General features: G+C 52.5%; 1 protein-coding gene across 1 annotated transcript in view; it reads left to right on the top strand.

Annotated features, from left to right (window-relative positions):
* ETS1 (ETS proto-oncogene 1, transcription factor) overlaps nucleotides 1–13,712 on the top strand; it is a 47,645-nt gene that overhangs the window by 16,494 nt on the left and 17,439 nt on the right. Inside the window, exons 2-5 of the mRNA XM_039721872.1 lie at nucleotides 6,240–6,359; nucleotides 6,863–7,063; nucleotides 10,376–10,453; nucleotides 11,618–11,863. Coding sequence (XP_039577806.1) covers nucleotides 6,240–6,359; nucleotides 6,863–7,063; nucleotides 10,376–10,453; nucleotides 11,618–11,863 — 645 coding nt within the window. The remainder of the gene's footprint in view (nucleotides 1–6,239; nucleotides 6,360–6,862; nucleotides 7,064–10,375; nucleotides 10,454–11,617; nucleotides 11,864–13,712) is intronic.

Genomic DNA, 13,712 nt, shown 5'->3' with positions numbered 1-13,712 from the left:
ACCTGAGGCCAAGCAGAGCATCCCAACACCTCACCTGCAGCTGAACTTCCCCTCTGGTGCTCCGAGGGCTGAGAGCCCAAACCTGGGACAAAATGTTTTGTCTGCATTTGGGGAGCACAGTCCTCAGGCCCGTTTTTGAGGGGAAGAGCTGGCCCCCATGGCACACCACATCTCCCTAAGAAAACTGCTGAGGGCCGGAAAAAAGCTGGCTTTGTTGGGCTTTCTGCAGTGCTAAGCACTGTGGGCTTTCGGTTTCCTCTCTTGTTTTTCTCTTGAAGCCCAGCTTTCATCTCACTATTTATTTTTCACTGCTTGAAGGAGGGAAAAAAAAGACTTACTTTTCTTCTCTTTTTTATTTTTTTGTTTAAGAAATATATTTATTTTAAATTAAAATAGCAAATGTCTGCACCTTTTGTGCCATCCTTGCAGAGGGAAGCAGGGCTGGTCTCTGGCACGTTGCTGCAGGAAGGGGACCCAAATCTCCCCCATCTGCTCCCATCCCATCCTATCCACAGCCCCAGCAAACACCCCTTGCTGTGCTTATCCCTGTTCCCCTCCCAGATTTCCTTCTGGTTCTTTTTTCCAGCTTTCTGTCCCACTTTCCCTTTCCCCCCTCGGATCTCGCTGCCCTTTGGGTCCGAGGAGCCCTAATTGGAACAGGCCGGCTCCTCTCCTGCTTCCTGCGTGGGAGTGAGAGGCAACGCTTGTGAAAACAGTTCAAAAGTGCACACAAATTTTTGCCTAATCCTGCCTAAATAACAGGGGGCTCAGCCAGGGTTGTTTGCCTGGGTGTCCCTGCTCCAGGGCGGGGGGCACCTGGGAAAGGCAGAGCTGCCCGAGGGGCTGGAGGTGCCTGGGGGTGCTGGAAACCCGAGATGGGGATGTGGGGACATGGTGGGGACGTGGTGGGGACGTGGTGGCTCCACGGTGCCTGGCGGCCTCGCTGGGGAGCGTGGGAAGGGTCTGAGCTCCCAGCCCCCCTCTCCTCAGCCTCTTCTGATCCTGAGAAAGGTTCTGGGCTGCTGAACCCTCCCAGCTGGGGGACGTTGGGAAATCTGTGCTCCAGCTTCCCCCAGCTCCAGCTCTGCCCCGCTTTGGATCCCGGGGAAAGCTGGGACAGAGGGGCTCAGGGAGATGAGCCCGGGCTGGGCTGGGGGGAACCGTGGTGGCCACGGACTCACCGTGGGCACGTGGGAGGAGGGTGGCACAGTGAACCCCTGCCACCCCTCTGGGAAACTCCTGCTCCATCGTCACCCAGCAGTGGGGGGACATCCTGTAGCGTGGGCAGCTCCAGGATGGATGGGGGTCCAGGGGGATCTCAGCTGCCTCAGGGCTCAAGGATTGAGGATTCTGAGGGACACAGGCATGAATTCATGGAGCCTTTGGATACACAGTCTCTGCAAATGGTCTTGTTTGAAAACAACGTGCATCTTCCCCCCTAATTTAATAATGGAATCCTGGAATGGTTTGGCTTGGAAGGGACCTTAAAGGCCATCTCATTCCACCCCCTGCCATGGGCAGGGACACCTTGCACTGTCCCAGGCTGCTCCCAGCCCCATCCAGCCTGGCCTTGGGCACTGCCAGGGATCCAGGGGCAGCCACAGCTGCTCTGGGCACCCTGTGCCAGGGCCTGCCCACCCTCACAGGGAGGAATTGCCTCCTAAAATGTAGTCTAAATCTAAATCTGAATCTAAATCTAAATCTAAGTCTAATCCAGATTAAATCTACCCTGTTTCATTTTCACGCCTTTCCCCCTTGTCCCCGTGCCTCTGCCAAGCCACACAAGGGCCTGGGATCTCCATGGCATCCGTGTGCTCCCGGCCTGGGAAGGGGAGGCTGAGGAGACCTCGGGGTCCTGCCCTTGGTGTCCATCCGTCCATGCAGGGACAGGAGGTGCTGTGGGGTCAGGTGTCTCTGCTCTGAGCCTCCCCACATCCCTTTCCAGCAGCTGCTGGGTGAAACCCACACAGGGACACACTGGGGCTCTGATGGAAAAAAAAGTGAGTGGCCGAGGGGACCTTGGTGGAGTCACTGACCCCGAGTGGAAACTCGGCTGAAAAATGACTTTGCTCCCATCCTTCTGCTCAGACCATCCTTTTTTTGCCCTGTCTGCCATTTATTTTCCTTCTGCAATCAGCTGCATTAAATGGCTTTGGCGTGCAGAGGAGTTCTGTGCATTTGAAGGTCAAAATCCCTAAAGTTTGTAAATCCCAGTCCTTTAAAAAGATCAGATGTGTGGAAATAGTTTACACATGCAGGGCCTGGTGGGAGCAGAGTGGGAATGTGGCTGGGAGATGAACTTGGTGATCTTGGCCTCTTTGCTCCTGGTTTTCTCTCAGGCTCCACGTGCCCCTGGCTGGGGGCTCTGGGCAGGTCCCCGTTAGCACAGAACCCATCCAGGGCAATGTCAGGGTGTTTTAGTCTCTTGTCCCTCTGAGTCCCATCTCCAGGGCTGTCAGGGAGCTGAAGGGGCCTGGTTTGGAGAAGCCACGGAGCCTCCAGATCCCTCTTGGCCTTGGAAAGCTGCAGCCAGATAAAAGCTGTCCCCATGCGAGGCAAACCGCGCATCTCTGCTCTGCAGATGCTGCTGACATAACTCTCCAGGGCGACTGCAACTCCTGGCACTGCTTAAAAATCCAACCATAGCTCCCTGCCTGCTCTCCCAGGAGGGAAATCAAAGGCGGCTCTGTCGGCGCAGGACGAGGACATGGCATCCCCACAGCTGGGTGCACGTGGCAGCCGTGTCAGGGGGCTTTGATGGGCTCGTAAAAACCAGCCAGAAATCCCAGCCCGGCCCCTGCTGCTGAGCTTGCTTTTGGGATTAAAACCTCAGCATTCCTAAACTGGGTTTAGGTGGAACAGCTGGGCCTGCTGCTGGCTCCTGCCCCAGCCCTGCACGCAGCCCTGTGCTCCGAGAGGTTTTATTGGTGCAAGGTTTGATTAAAATCTTGCAAACAGGTTTCAGATGGCACTGAAAGCTGATACCAGGGCTGCTAAGCCAGGCTTGTTGCTTTTGTTCCTGAAATTCTGCTCAACTCTGACCTTTAGGCATCCCAGACTGGAGGCGAAGGGCTGGAGGACATTGCCAGGGCTGGGTTTGCCTCCACGGGAAGGAATTTCCCTGCACTAGCAAAGTTCCTAGAGTTATAGGATATTCCAGGTTGGCAGGGATTCATAGGGATCACTGAGTCCTGGCCCTGCACAGAGCTGGGTGAAGCCCACCATGCTCCCTGCACATAAACCACCCAGTTTTAAAATAAATACTGAATTATTTAAATAAATTCAGTACACCCAAAGCAGCAGCACAAGAATTTAGGGTAAAAACTGTCCATCCACCCCATCTTTCTCGAGCCACCCAGCCAAGCCTTGTCCCCAAACACATCTGCAGAGCTTCACACACACGTTTGGTTTCCCTGGGTGAGTTTTCCCAGCTCTGGGGCACTGCTGACCCAGCCAAGGCTTCTGCAGGCTCAGGGCTTTGGGGCTGCTCTGTCCTCAGCAGAAATTCAAACAAGTGGCTGCGACCTCGCAGGAAAAGTGCAGATGATGTTTTAGTCCTAAATCTGCCGAGCACAACAGATTTTGCAGAAGCCTTGAAATGCACATTTGGGTTGATTTGGGTCTTTAAATAGAAACCGTCCTCTGGCATGTTTTTTTTTTTTATTTGGGAACAGATTGTTTGCTTCCCTGTGACCTCTCCCTGGGAATCACTTTTAAGTCTCCCCTGTTTTGACAGGTTGTTTGTGCAGAGCTCAGCATTCACCTTCCTAAACCGAAATCTTATCCTCCCGCTACTGAAAAATTGATTTGCTGCGTTTGTGCAAAGCCAACCCATGGATCCTGCACGACCAAAGAGCGGGATCAGGGATGGGCCCTTGCTATTGCAGAGATAAAAATACCGTTTTTCACCCTGCTCTTGGTGTCTGGCCTGAGGAGCTCACCTCCACACAGGTTTTCATGGTGATTCAGTGTTAGAATTGGGGTTAGAACCGTTTTCTCAGCCTGGCTCTGACTCATCTTCCCAGGGCAGGCAGGAGCTGCTGTTGAGGCAGGCGGAGGGAGCAGATTCCTGGGTGGTCCCTGTGACCACAGAGCAGGGAGAGCAGAGCATTCAAATGTAACTTGAGGATGAAGGGAAAGGGGCACCGAGCCACTTTCTCCCAGTGTTATCTCAAGCAGCAGATGGGGAACAGAGATAGCGATGGTGGCCGCTCGTTTTCCGTGCCCTCGCCAGCCAAATCCAGTAAATATTGAAGTGTAATTTGCCAAATAGCCTTTGGATGTGGGATTTGCTTTCAGAGGTCCTGGTCCTGCCCCTGTGGAGGCAATCCTGGATTTGTGTGCTGGGCTGAGGGCAGGAATTGTGTCCTAGAGACTCCATGTTGGGAATTTCAATGCTCCTACCTGAGCCGAGAGGCTGCAAATCATTCCTTGAGAGCCTTGGGCACTTGGCTGGAGGACGTGCAAAGGGAAGGGGAATTTTTTTATTGGGGCTGAGAGGTGGAAGGTGCAGAAGTGGGGACAGAGAAGTTGCTCTGTTTGGCTTGGCAGTGGAATTGTGTCAGGAGCACCCAGCAGATGATCTGGGGATGCTTTGCAGCATTGTCACCCTCACCCTGTGCTACAGAGCTGCATGTGGAGGTTTATCCATGGAAAAAAGGATTGTTTAGGTTGGAAAAGCCTTCCAAGATCATGGGGTCCATCCACTGCCCAGCACTGCCAGGTCACCACCAACCCATGTCCCCAAGAGCCACATCCACAGGTTTTTTAAGCATTTCCAGGAGTGATGACTCCACCACTGCCCTGAAATTCTGTTGACCCAACCCCCAGATTCTCACTTGGAAAAAACCCAGTGTTGGGTTGTTTGGCCTTTAAATGATGGCCATGAGTTTGGCTGGGGAGGAGTTGAGTGGAGCAGGAATTCCAGACTGGGCAGCTGGGCTGGCTCTTCCCAGTGGCTGCAGCTCTTCCATTCCTGACTCTGTGTTTTATCAGGAATACACCAACACTGCCTGGAACAGGCTCTCAGCAGCATTTTGCAGGTGTAAAGGTTTATTAAATCAGGAGTTTAATGAACTTGAAGCGATGGAAAACTGTGGTGGTTGAGTTTCCACAAGACACAGAATTCTTTGATTTTCAGTGTCTGTGAGAACACCAAAGACTTTGCCCATGGTGTCATTTTTCCACTGAGTTTTCATGGAAAATTTCCACTAGGCTGCAGAGCTAAACCACCCTCAGGTGGAAGATTTCCATCTCTGCTGACCAAGGGCAGTTTTTGGGGTGGTGGTTGTTCAAGACTTTGCTTCTCCATCATAGATGTTTTTCAGGAATACTGAAAGTACAGGAAAAAGAGCCAAACCTCTATTCAGATATTTTGCCTCAAATTGTTGCTTTTATTTTTGAGACTCTTTGGCTACAAAGCTTCATTTCCTTCCAAATAAATTTGAAAAAGGGATTTAAAAAAGGAAAGGAAGAGCTTTGGTCCTTGTCAGGACTGACTCCAGGCCTGGCTCTTGGCTTGGCCCCGCTGTCCCTTGGGATGGCTGGTGTTGGCCATGACTCACCCTGGCTCCGTGCTGTGGATGTGCATGACGTAACTCTGGGCTAATGTGGGATTTTCCAGCTCTTTGTTTCCCTTCCCCCCTCAAGTGGGTATTCTGCCACTCCTCCATCCTGTCTCAGCCCAGCTCGCTTTTTCATGGACTCTTAGAATCATGGAATGGTTTGGGGTGGAAGGGACCTTAAAGCTCATCCCATTCCACCTCCTGCCTTGGGCAGAGACACCTTCCACTATCCCAGGTTGTTCCAAGCTGGCCTTGGACCCTTCCAGGGAAGGGGCAGCCACAGCTTCTCTGGGCAACCTGTGCCAGGGCCTCCCCACCCCCACAGGGAAAAATTTCCTAGGATAAAGAATTTTCTAGAATTCTTTAATTTTCTCATTGCTTTTCTTTGCGCTGGGATGACAGAGTGGTAATTCAGGGATGCTTTTCTCCCTCTTTCTTGCTCACCCTGGTGTGGGGCTCTGCCTTCCTCGGTGCCTGGAGCTGCTGAGCCATTTCCCAGGCTCCAGACACACCTGGAATGCTGAAGCCCAGCAGGCTGTCTGGAAAGGCCTTGGTATCATCATCCAGTAGCACATTCCAGAAGTGTAGGGACACCATGTGCACCTGGCTAGCACTCCCTGACATCTTTCCCAGCCCCGTGTCCTCATGGCTGTGTTCCTCTCCTGCTTCTTTCAGACATGGAATGTGCAGATGTGCCTTTATTAACGCCCAGCAGCAAAGAAATGATGTCCCAGGCACTGAAAGCCACGTTCAGCGGCTTTGCCAAGGAGCAGCAGCGGCTGGGAATTCCCAAAGGTAAGGCTTGGCTTCCTGTGAACAACCACAGTGCCCACAGGGGTTGTGTCCTCCTTCCAGGCTGCCCAGAATTCCCTGTCTGCCATCTCCCCTGCTGGGTCTCCTCAGGTGGTGTTGCCTTTTAAATACCACCTGAAGCTTCTTAGAAGCTGGAAAAATGTGGACAAGTCATCTCCACTAAAGAAAGAAGCAGCAGGAACCCTTTACCAGAGACTGGTGACAGGGAGAAACCAAGAAAATTGGAGAAATGGGTGGGAGAAGGGGGTCAGAGAAGTGATGGGATTTTTAGAAATCCCGAACAAATCCAAAGCTTGTTCCTTGGATGAAACGTGTCCACATTAAGGCTGATCCAGACTGGGCACGGTGTTCCTCACACCCTGATGCCAGTGGGCTGCCAGTCTCCAGGGCTGAGGCTGTGCTAGTGCAGGGCAGCTGCAGCACTGTCTGTGTCCTGTTTTCCTGGGAAAACTGCCTGGGGTGCTGATGGCTGGATCCCTCTGCAGACCCCCAGCAGTGGACGGAGACGCACGTGCGGGACTGGGTGATGTGGGCAGTGAACGAGTTCAGCCTGAAGGAAGTGGATTTCCAGAAGTTCTGCATGAACGGAGCTGCCCTCTGTGCCCTGGGCAAGGAGTGCTTCCTGGAGCTGGCGCCTGACTTTGTGGGAGATATCCTTTGGGAACACCTGGAGATCCTGCAGAAAGGTTAGTCCTGGGGTGTCCCGGGTGAACAATTCACAGCATCCCTGCCAGCCTGGTTCTGGGGCTTTCCAGAGACCAGGAGGTGTTCACCATGAGCTTTAATCCCAGGAAAAACATCTTCCAAAGCCCAGCTTTTCAGCAGGATTCCAAATGGGCATCCCACAGCAGCGGGCAAGGCGGGTCCTGGCAGGCCCTCAAAGAGGCAGAGTGTTTGTGCCGGCTGCTTGGCAGGGATCCCCGGTGGGCAGGGACGCTGTGACTGCCTGGAATCCATGGTGGGATTTTCCAAAGCATTTTTCCTCAGCCTGTTCAGCTCCTGTTGTGAATTTTACTATTTCCTCCACTGGAACTGGGTACTGAAATGCAGCCAAAATCCTACCCGAATTTCCCAGTGGCAATTGGAAGCTGCTTTGCTTTGTTCCATGTCCCAAAAAAGGGTGTTCCATGTCCCCAAAACCAGCATTTCTGGGAGGAGGCGCCATCTGTGCCATTCCCTGCATGACAGCACCCAAGGGCATTAACTTTCAGTGGCTGGGGGCACACACTTCGATTTAGGGTGTTGATTTTCCATGTCTGGATGCCCAGGAGCACTGGGATGGTTTCTAATGAGTAGGTGAGGAGCTGGGCACCTCTACCTGAGCCACAGGCAGGAGCTGCAGCACACCTGGGCTCTTTTCCCAGCTCCCTTCTCTGCAGAGCTATTTGCTTTCCTGGAATGTCCCCTGTGCTGTCCTACTGACCCTGGTGGCAGGAAGGGGAGGGGGGGCACAGTTATTCCTTCCAGGAAACCATTGACAAATGGATGTTAATTGCCCATTACTAATTTTACTGCTACCTGTGGTTTGCAGAAGGTAAACATGGCCCTTCCCGGGCTTTGGGCAGGCCAGGCTGTTTTCCTGCTCTTGGGCTCTAAATCTGGTCTGTCCCTTTTGTTTTGCATATTTTTCATGGAGTGCTTGCATCAACACCAAGCAGTTTAACCAAACAAAGCCAAACCTTGTGGTCAGCCCAATTTCTCCTTGCATTGAGCCATTGCTTGCACCTTCCCACAGCCCTTCTTCCCTGCTGTCCCTGCCCATGGCTGGGAGGTCTTCAAGATCCTTTCCAACCCAGCCCTCCTAGGATTCTGTATTTTTCTGGATTTTTTTGGGCTGTGGAAAGGGTGGGATGTGCTGCAGGTACTGACTGAGGCACCAGGGCTGGGTTTGCACCTCCTTCCTGCAGATTCCCCCCACATGGAGATGGACTTGATGCTGTAAATTTATGGCAGAGGGGAGTCATAATTTCAGACAGCACTGACACATGTGGGTATTCAGACACTGAATTGGTGCTACAAAGGCCTGGGATAGGGAGGAGTTTTTCAAAGAAGCTGAAAATCTTTGTGCCTGCTGCAACTGTTCTTCTGAAAGGCTGAAAATGAATAAAGCTGAATTTCTGTGTTTTCGCACTGTTGGTGCTGCCCTGAGAACCCAGAAATCTCAGTTGCCTGTTTGGTTTCATTGATGACTTTGTCACTCTTGCACAAGCAGGGCCCTTGCTCCTCTGGTGGGCTCTGAACACGTTTCCAGTGAGGTATTTGGTGGGTGACAAAGAGCTCCCAAGAAATAACCAGCCTCCCCCCCAGGTCTGGTTTCTGTTCCCGGTAAGTGCTGGGGTTCATCTCCAGCCCTGGCCAGAGCTGGGCTGGAGCTGTACAGGCAGAACAGAGCTGTCCCTGTCCCTGTCCCTGTCACTGTCCCTGTCCCTGTCCCTGTCCCTGTCCCTGTCCCTGCCACGTCCCTGCCCAGGCAGGAGGAGCTGGGGCTCTCCCTCTGCACCTGGATGTGACATGGGAAGAGATCCAGGTGTCTCCAGGCTCAGCCAGGGCTCCAGCTTGTCTCTCCATCTTTCCCACCATCATGGCTGGGTGTGTTGGTGCTGGGAGTGGTTCTCAGCCCCAAAATGCCTGGCTTTACCTGTGCTGCTGGCCCGGGGTCGTGCTGGGACAGGCTGTGACCCCGCTGTCCCCTGAGCTGACCCTGTCCCCTGTGAGCACTGCGTGACTCATGTACCACAGGCTGCTCAGGGTTTAAAAACAGCACATGGGTGCCTTTTCCCTGCATGGATTTGGGTATTTGCAGGCTCACTTTTCCATAATTCTTCCTAAAATAACCTCCTCAGTTACCAGCAGTCAGCAGTGCCCTGCACTTGACTCTAAGCACAGCCGAAGGTTCTCCCCTGCTCTGTGGCCACCCCCTGCCCCTTGGCAGGCACTGTGGAGAGAGGAACAGAGCATTTCTCATTAGTCCTCTGTGTTTGCACAACCCCTCCTTTTGTCAGGGAATATTTTCCAGCCTGCAGTCCCCAGGGGAGAGGGCCAAATTTAGGCTCCTCACAGGCCAACGTGCGTTGTCTGTGCTCGGCTTCTCCAGAGCCGGGGCAGAAACAAACCCAGCCAGAGCGGCCCGGGGGCCTTGCTTTGGTTACAGGAAAGAAAATCCCCATCCCTGTATCCCTGCTCAGCATGCCATGCTGGAATGAGTCAGGTGTTCAGGGAAAAACTGCTCAGGGTAGGGGCAGGGTGGTTGTTACATGGGAAAGCAAATTCAGCGCAGGCCAAGAGGAGCAAAGTGTACCTGGAAAAAGCCACGGGAAGCAGGGAATCTATGCCTTGACATGCTCCATGCTCTCCCAGTGAGTTATGCCTGTGGAAAGCTGAAATTTGGCATTTTGACTATATATACATGGAGGAGTCTGTGTCAGGAGTGGGGTCAGGGACAGTGAGACAAAGCAGTTTGGAGCATGGAATGTTCTGCCTGCATTAGGTGCTGCACAGGCTGGGAATTCACACAGATTTGGGGTTAGAGGAGCTGGCTTTGGGATGGGTCACCACTCCCTCATATACACCTGCTGCTGGTCTAAAAATAGGGCTTTTCCAGTGAAACAGCTGTCCTTGTGTGGGGAGGTTTTCCAGGAGCTCATACATGGAAGTGTGCTCAGCAACCCTCAGGAGAAGGAGAGGTGACAAAGCCTGAGGCAAGCAGGGAAATGCTGCAGCTGGGAGCTCAGAGCCTCCTGGAGCCCTGGCTGAGAATGTTGTTGCTGGTTGGGTTGGGTTTAAGCTCGGCCATACCTGCAGCAGGAATTCCCAAAGGACCCCACGTGCCCCAGGTTCCTGTGGGATTTCAGCTCTGAATTAATTTCTGTTGCTCAGAATGTCCCAGTTTGACCTGGGGAGGAGATTTTGGGAAGTTCAGGGCTCTCTGTGGCACAGCAAGTGTTGCACAGCTCCGTGTGCCTTCCACTGGTGACATTTCCTTCCTTTCCCCTTTGCAGAAGAGGTGAAACCGTACCCAGCAAACGGAGTGAGCACCACTTACCCCGAGTCCCGCTACACCTCAGACTACTTCATTAGTAAGTCTCAATCAGCAGTGATAATTATCACCATTGCCATGCCTGGAAGCACCTTTGAGCAGAGGTTTGTCCACGCCACAACAGGACTGCACCCTGCAAAGGGGGATCTTGTGTTTCCAAGGGCTTAGGGTTCATTTGGAAGCCTCCTGGACTTTTTGGTGGCTGCCTTGTGTGCCAACATCTGATTTCTTCAAGCACTATTTGTTTGAAGCTGTAACTCAGCAGATTTTGAAAGCAGCCTCAGCACACCTGGGAATTGTAAAAAAAACTGTTAAAAAAGGGAGGGAATTGGGGGGAAAGGCTGAATTCTGGATTGCCAGGAAGGAGTCTAGCAAGGAAAGGGATGAGTCTCTACCTGCACTCCTGCACTTGCCATTGCTTTGGAGATGTTCTTGAAGGGCAAGTACTGGGAATTGTAAAAAACCTGTTGAAAAGGGAGGGAATGGAGGGAAAGGCTGAATTCTGGATTGCCAGGGAGGAGCCTAGCAAGGAAAGGGATGAGTCTCCACCTGCACTCCTGCACTTGCCATTGCTTTGGAGATGTTCTTGAAGGGCATTGGAAGTCTGGGAGATACTTCATGAACCAGCAAAAACTGATCTGAAGAGGAGAGGTTTAAATGAGGTTTGAGGGAGAAATCCTGCACTGTGAGGCCCTGGCACCACAGGGTGCTCACAGAGTTTGTGGTGTTTCCATCCCTGGAATTGTCCCAGGCCAGGTTGGACAGGGCTTGGAGCAGCCTGGGATAGTGGAAGGTGTCACTGCCATGGCAGGGGTGGAATTGGATGAGCCTTAAGTTCCTTTCCAATCCAAAACCTTTTGAGATTCTGGGATTCCAGGCTCTGGCACTGGGGAGAGGTGGCTGTGCAAGGAGTCACCTTTCCCAACCAGCAATGAAACATTTTTACCCTGTTCCTCCTTTGCTGAGACTCCACTCCCCAGGATTTTCCAGCTTTTTCCTTCTGGCAGCTGCCCTGGGAGGGGTTTGGTGCAAAGCACCTCGAGGATGGTCTGGGGTGTCTTACTTTGCTAACTTGCTGCATTTTCAGACCCCATCTCTGCAGCTCCTGGAGCCCTTGCCCGAAGCAGTGCCTGAGGGAGGGGTGTGGGGTGCTCTGGGAGCTCGGGGCTGTTTGGGCAGGGTCTGACTCCCGCTGTGCCCCCAGGTTACGGCATCGAGCACGCGCAGTGCGTGCCCCCCTCCGAGTTCTCCGAGCCCAGCTTCATCACCGAGTCCTACCAGACGCTGCACCCCATCAGCTCGGAGGAGCTGCTGTCCCTCAAGTACGAGAGCGACTACCCCGCGGTGCTGCTGCGCGAGCCCGCCCAGGACGCGCTGCAGACCGACTACTTCTCCATCAAGCAGGAGGTGGTGACTCCAGACAACATGTGCATGGGCCGTGCCAGCCGAGGTAAACCCCGCGGGAAGTGGCTGTGGAGAGAGTTTTTAGGGTTTAGCAGAAGGTTTGTACCGTATGTGTTTGTAGGTAAGCTGGGAGATGAGAAATGCTGAGTTAGAAACGCCGTGGAACAGGACAGATGTTGTTGAGGGAGAAATGGAGTTAGGAAAAGAGTTTTAAAGGATGGCTTTGTAAATAAGACTGGATACTTTGGAGAAATAGAATAATGAAAGTTATAGGAAAGGGAATTGTCTGACAGGGGCTGGCTTGGATTCCTGCTGTTCTCACCGTCCCTCCCAAGGGAATGGCTCTGGGAGCACAATGCTGACACAGCCCTCTCCCAACAAAGCTGACTTCCCTGGTGGCTCTGAGCCCTCCCTGCCCTTCTCTCCAGGGAAACTTGAGGAAGATCTTTCTTTCCTCTCCTCTGCTGCCTGTTTTTACATCCTCTGCAGAAAGGGCACTTTTCTGGTGCTGTGCTTCGATGTTGAACCTGAGTGAAATTGAACTGAGCTTTCATGTTGTCAGGGAGGACAAACTGCTGGATGCTTGTAGAAATCCCATTTTTAGGAGCCCAGGCAAATCCCCTCAAATTCTTCACAAGTTCTCTTCAGGAATTGCTGTTGGAGGCTCTGAAGAGTTTTGCACTCTGTGATCCAAAGTCTTTGTGCATTATTTGATGGCTGCTTGTTTGAAATACTCTGCTATAGCCAGTTCCTGAGCTTGGCTATGAGGTGCAGATGTCAGGGGCTGGGGCAGCAGCAGAGCTAAGAACCCCCCAACTGCTGCTCCCCAAAGAGTTGTAGGTACACGATTCCTGTTAGAGGTGGTGGGATTTAAACACCTGAACACTTTGGAGGATCTGAGCCCAAATATCTTCCCAATTAATGTTGTGAGACTGGGAACACGTGGGGCCCACATGTCTGATTGCTTTGTGATCACATCAGTGATGCCAGGCTGGGGATGTGGCTCTGCCTCTGTTCAAAGCAAAAAGTTCAATCCATCGAGCTCAAAGTCCCTCACAGGTGGGATCATTATCTCCAGATTCCAGGTAGGGAACCTGAGGCACAGGGAAGAGCTGTGACCTCCCTGCCATCCCCCAAAATGGAATCCAGGTGTCCTCAGCCCCAGAATTCGTTAGAGTGACGTGGTGCTGTGAGCCAGGTTTGATGTGCAGCAGCTAAACCCATTTGTGCAGAGAGCTGAGGATGAGCTGCCTTCCCAGGGAAGCCAGAGCTGCTTTCCAGCCTGCATGGCACGTGCAGCACATTTGAGCTTCCTCACTCTTTTTCCAGACTGGGGGAGCTAATTAGAGGGAAGTTGTTATTCATGCTCTTGCCTCTCCTTCTGAGAAAGGTGACCTGAGCCAGAAGGGCAGCAGGGTTTTTTAATTTTGGGGAAACTTCTCTTTTTGGGGTTGTTTTTCTGCCTAAATTTCAGCAATGTCTTTGCCTTTTCTTGACCTTTTCTTTAACACAGGTGATTTCATCATTCTCACAGTGCAATGGTTCAGGAAGGCTTTTGCAACTCTACCTCGAGCCTGTTCTCAGTGGCAAACCTAAAAATGGTTTCAGGGGAGGGAACAGAGAGCCCTGACTGCTGCTGTTAGCAAAGACTTGAACGCTGATTGCAAGAGGCTGTGCTCACACCAGGGCTGCACTTCAGCCATGGAAGGGCCTTTGGGGGACACAAATCCTCCCAGGGCTGGGGGAAAGCCTTAATAAAAAGCAGAGCCCAGTTAATTTATATTTATGTCCCTCTTTACCTTGCACTGTCTTACAAGGCTAGTCTGACACAAAGTCGAGCCCTTCAGCATCACCTCGGGGTGAAGGTTTTCCAGACACTGTGGGGCCTTTTCCAG

The sequence above is a fragment of the Passer montanus genome, unplaced genomic scaffold (genome assembly GCF_014805655.1).
Source record: "Passer montanus isolate IOZ18808 unplaced genomic scaffold, ASM1480565v1 scaffold47, whole genome shotgun sequence".
Lineage (NCBI taxonomy): Eukaryota > Metazoa > Chordata > Aves > Passeriformes > Passeridae > Passer > Passer montanus.
This window is presented reverse-complemented; position numbering and strand designations above follow the sequence as displayed.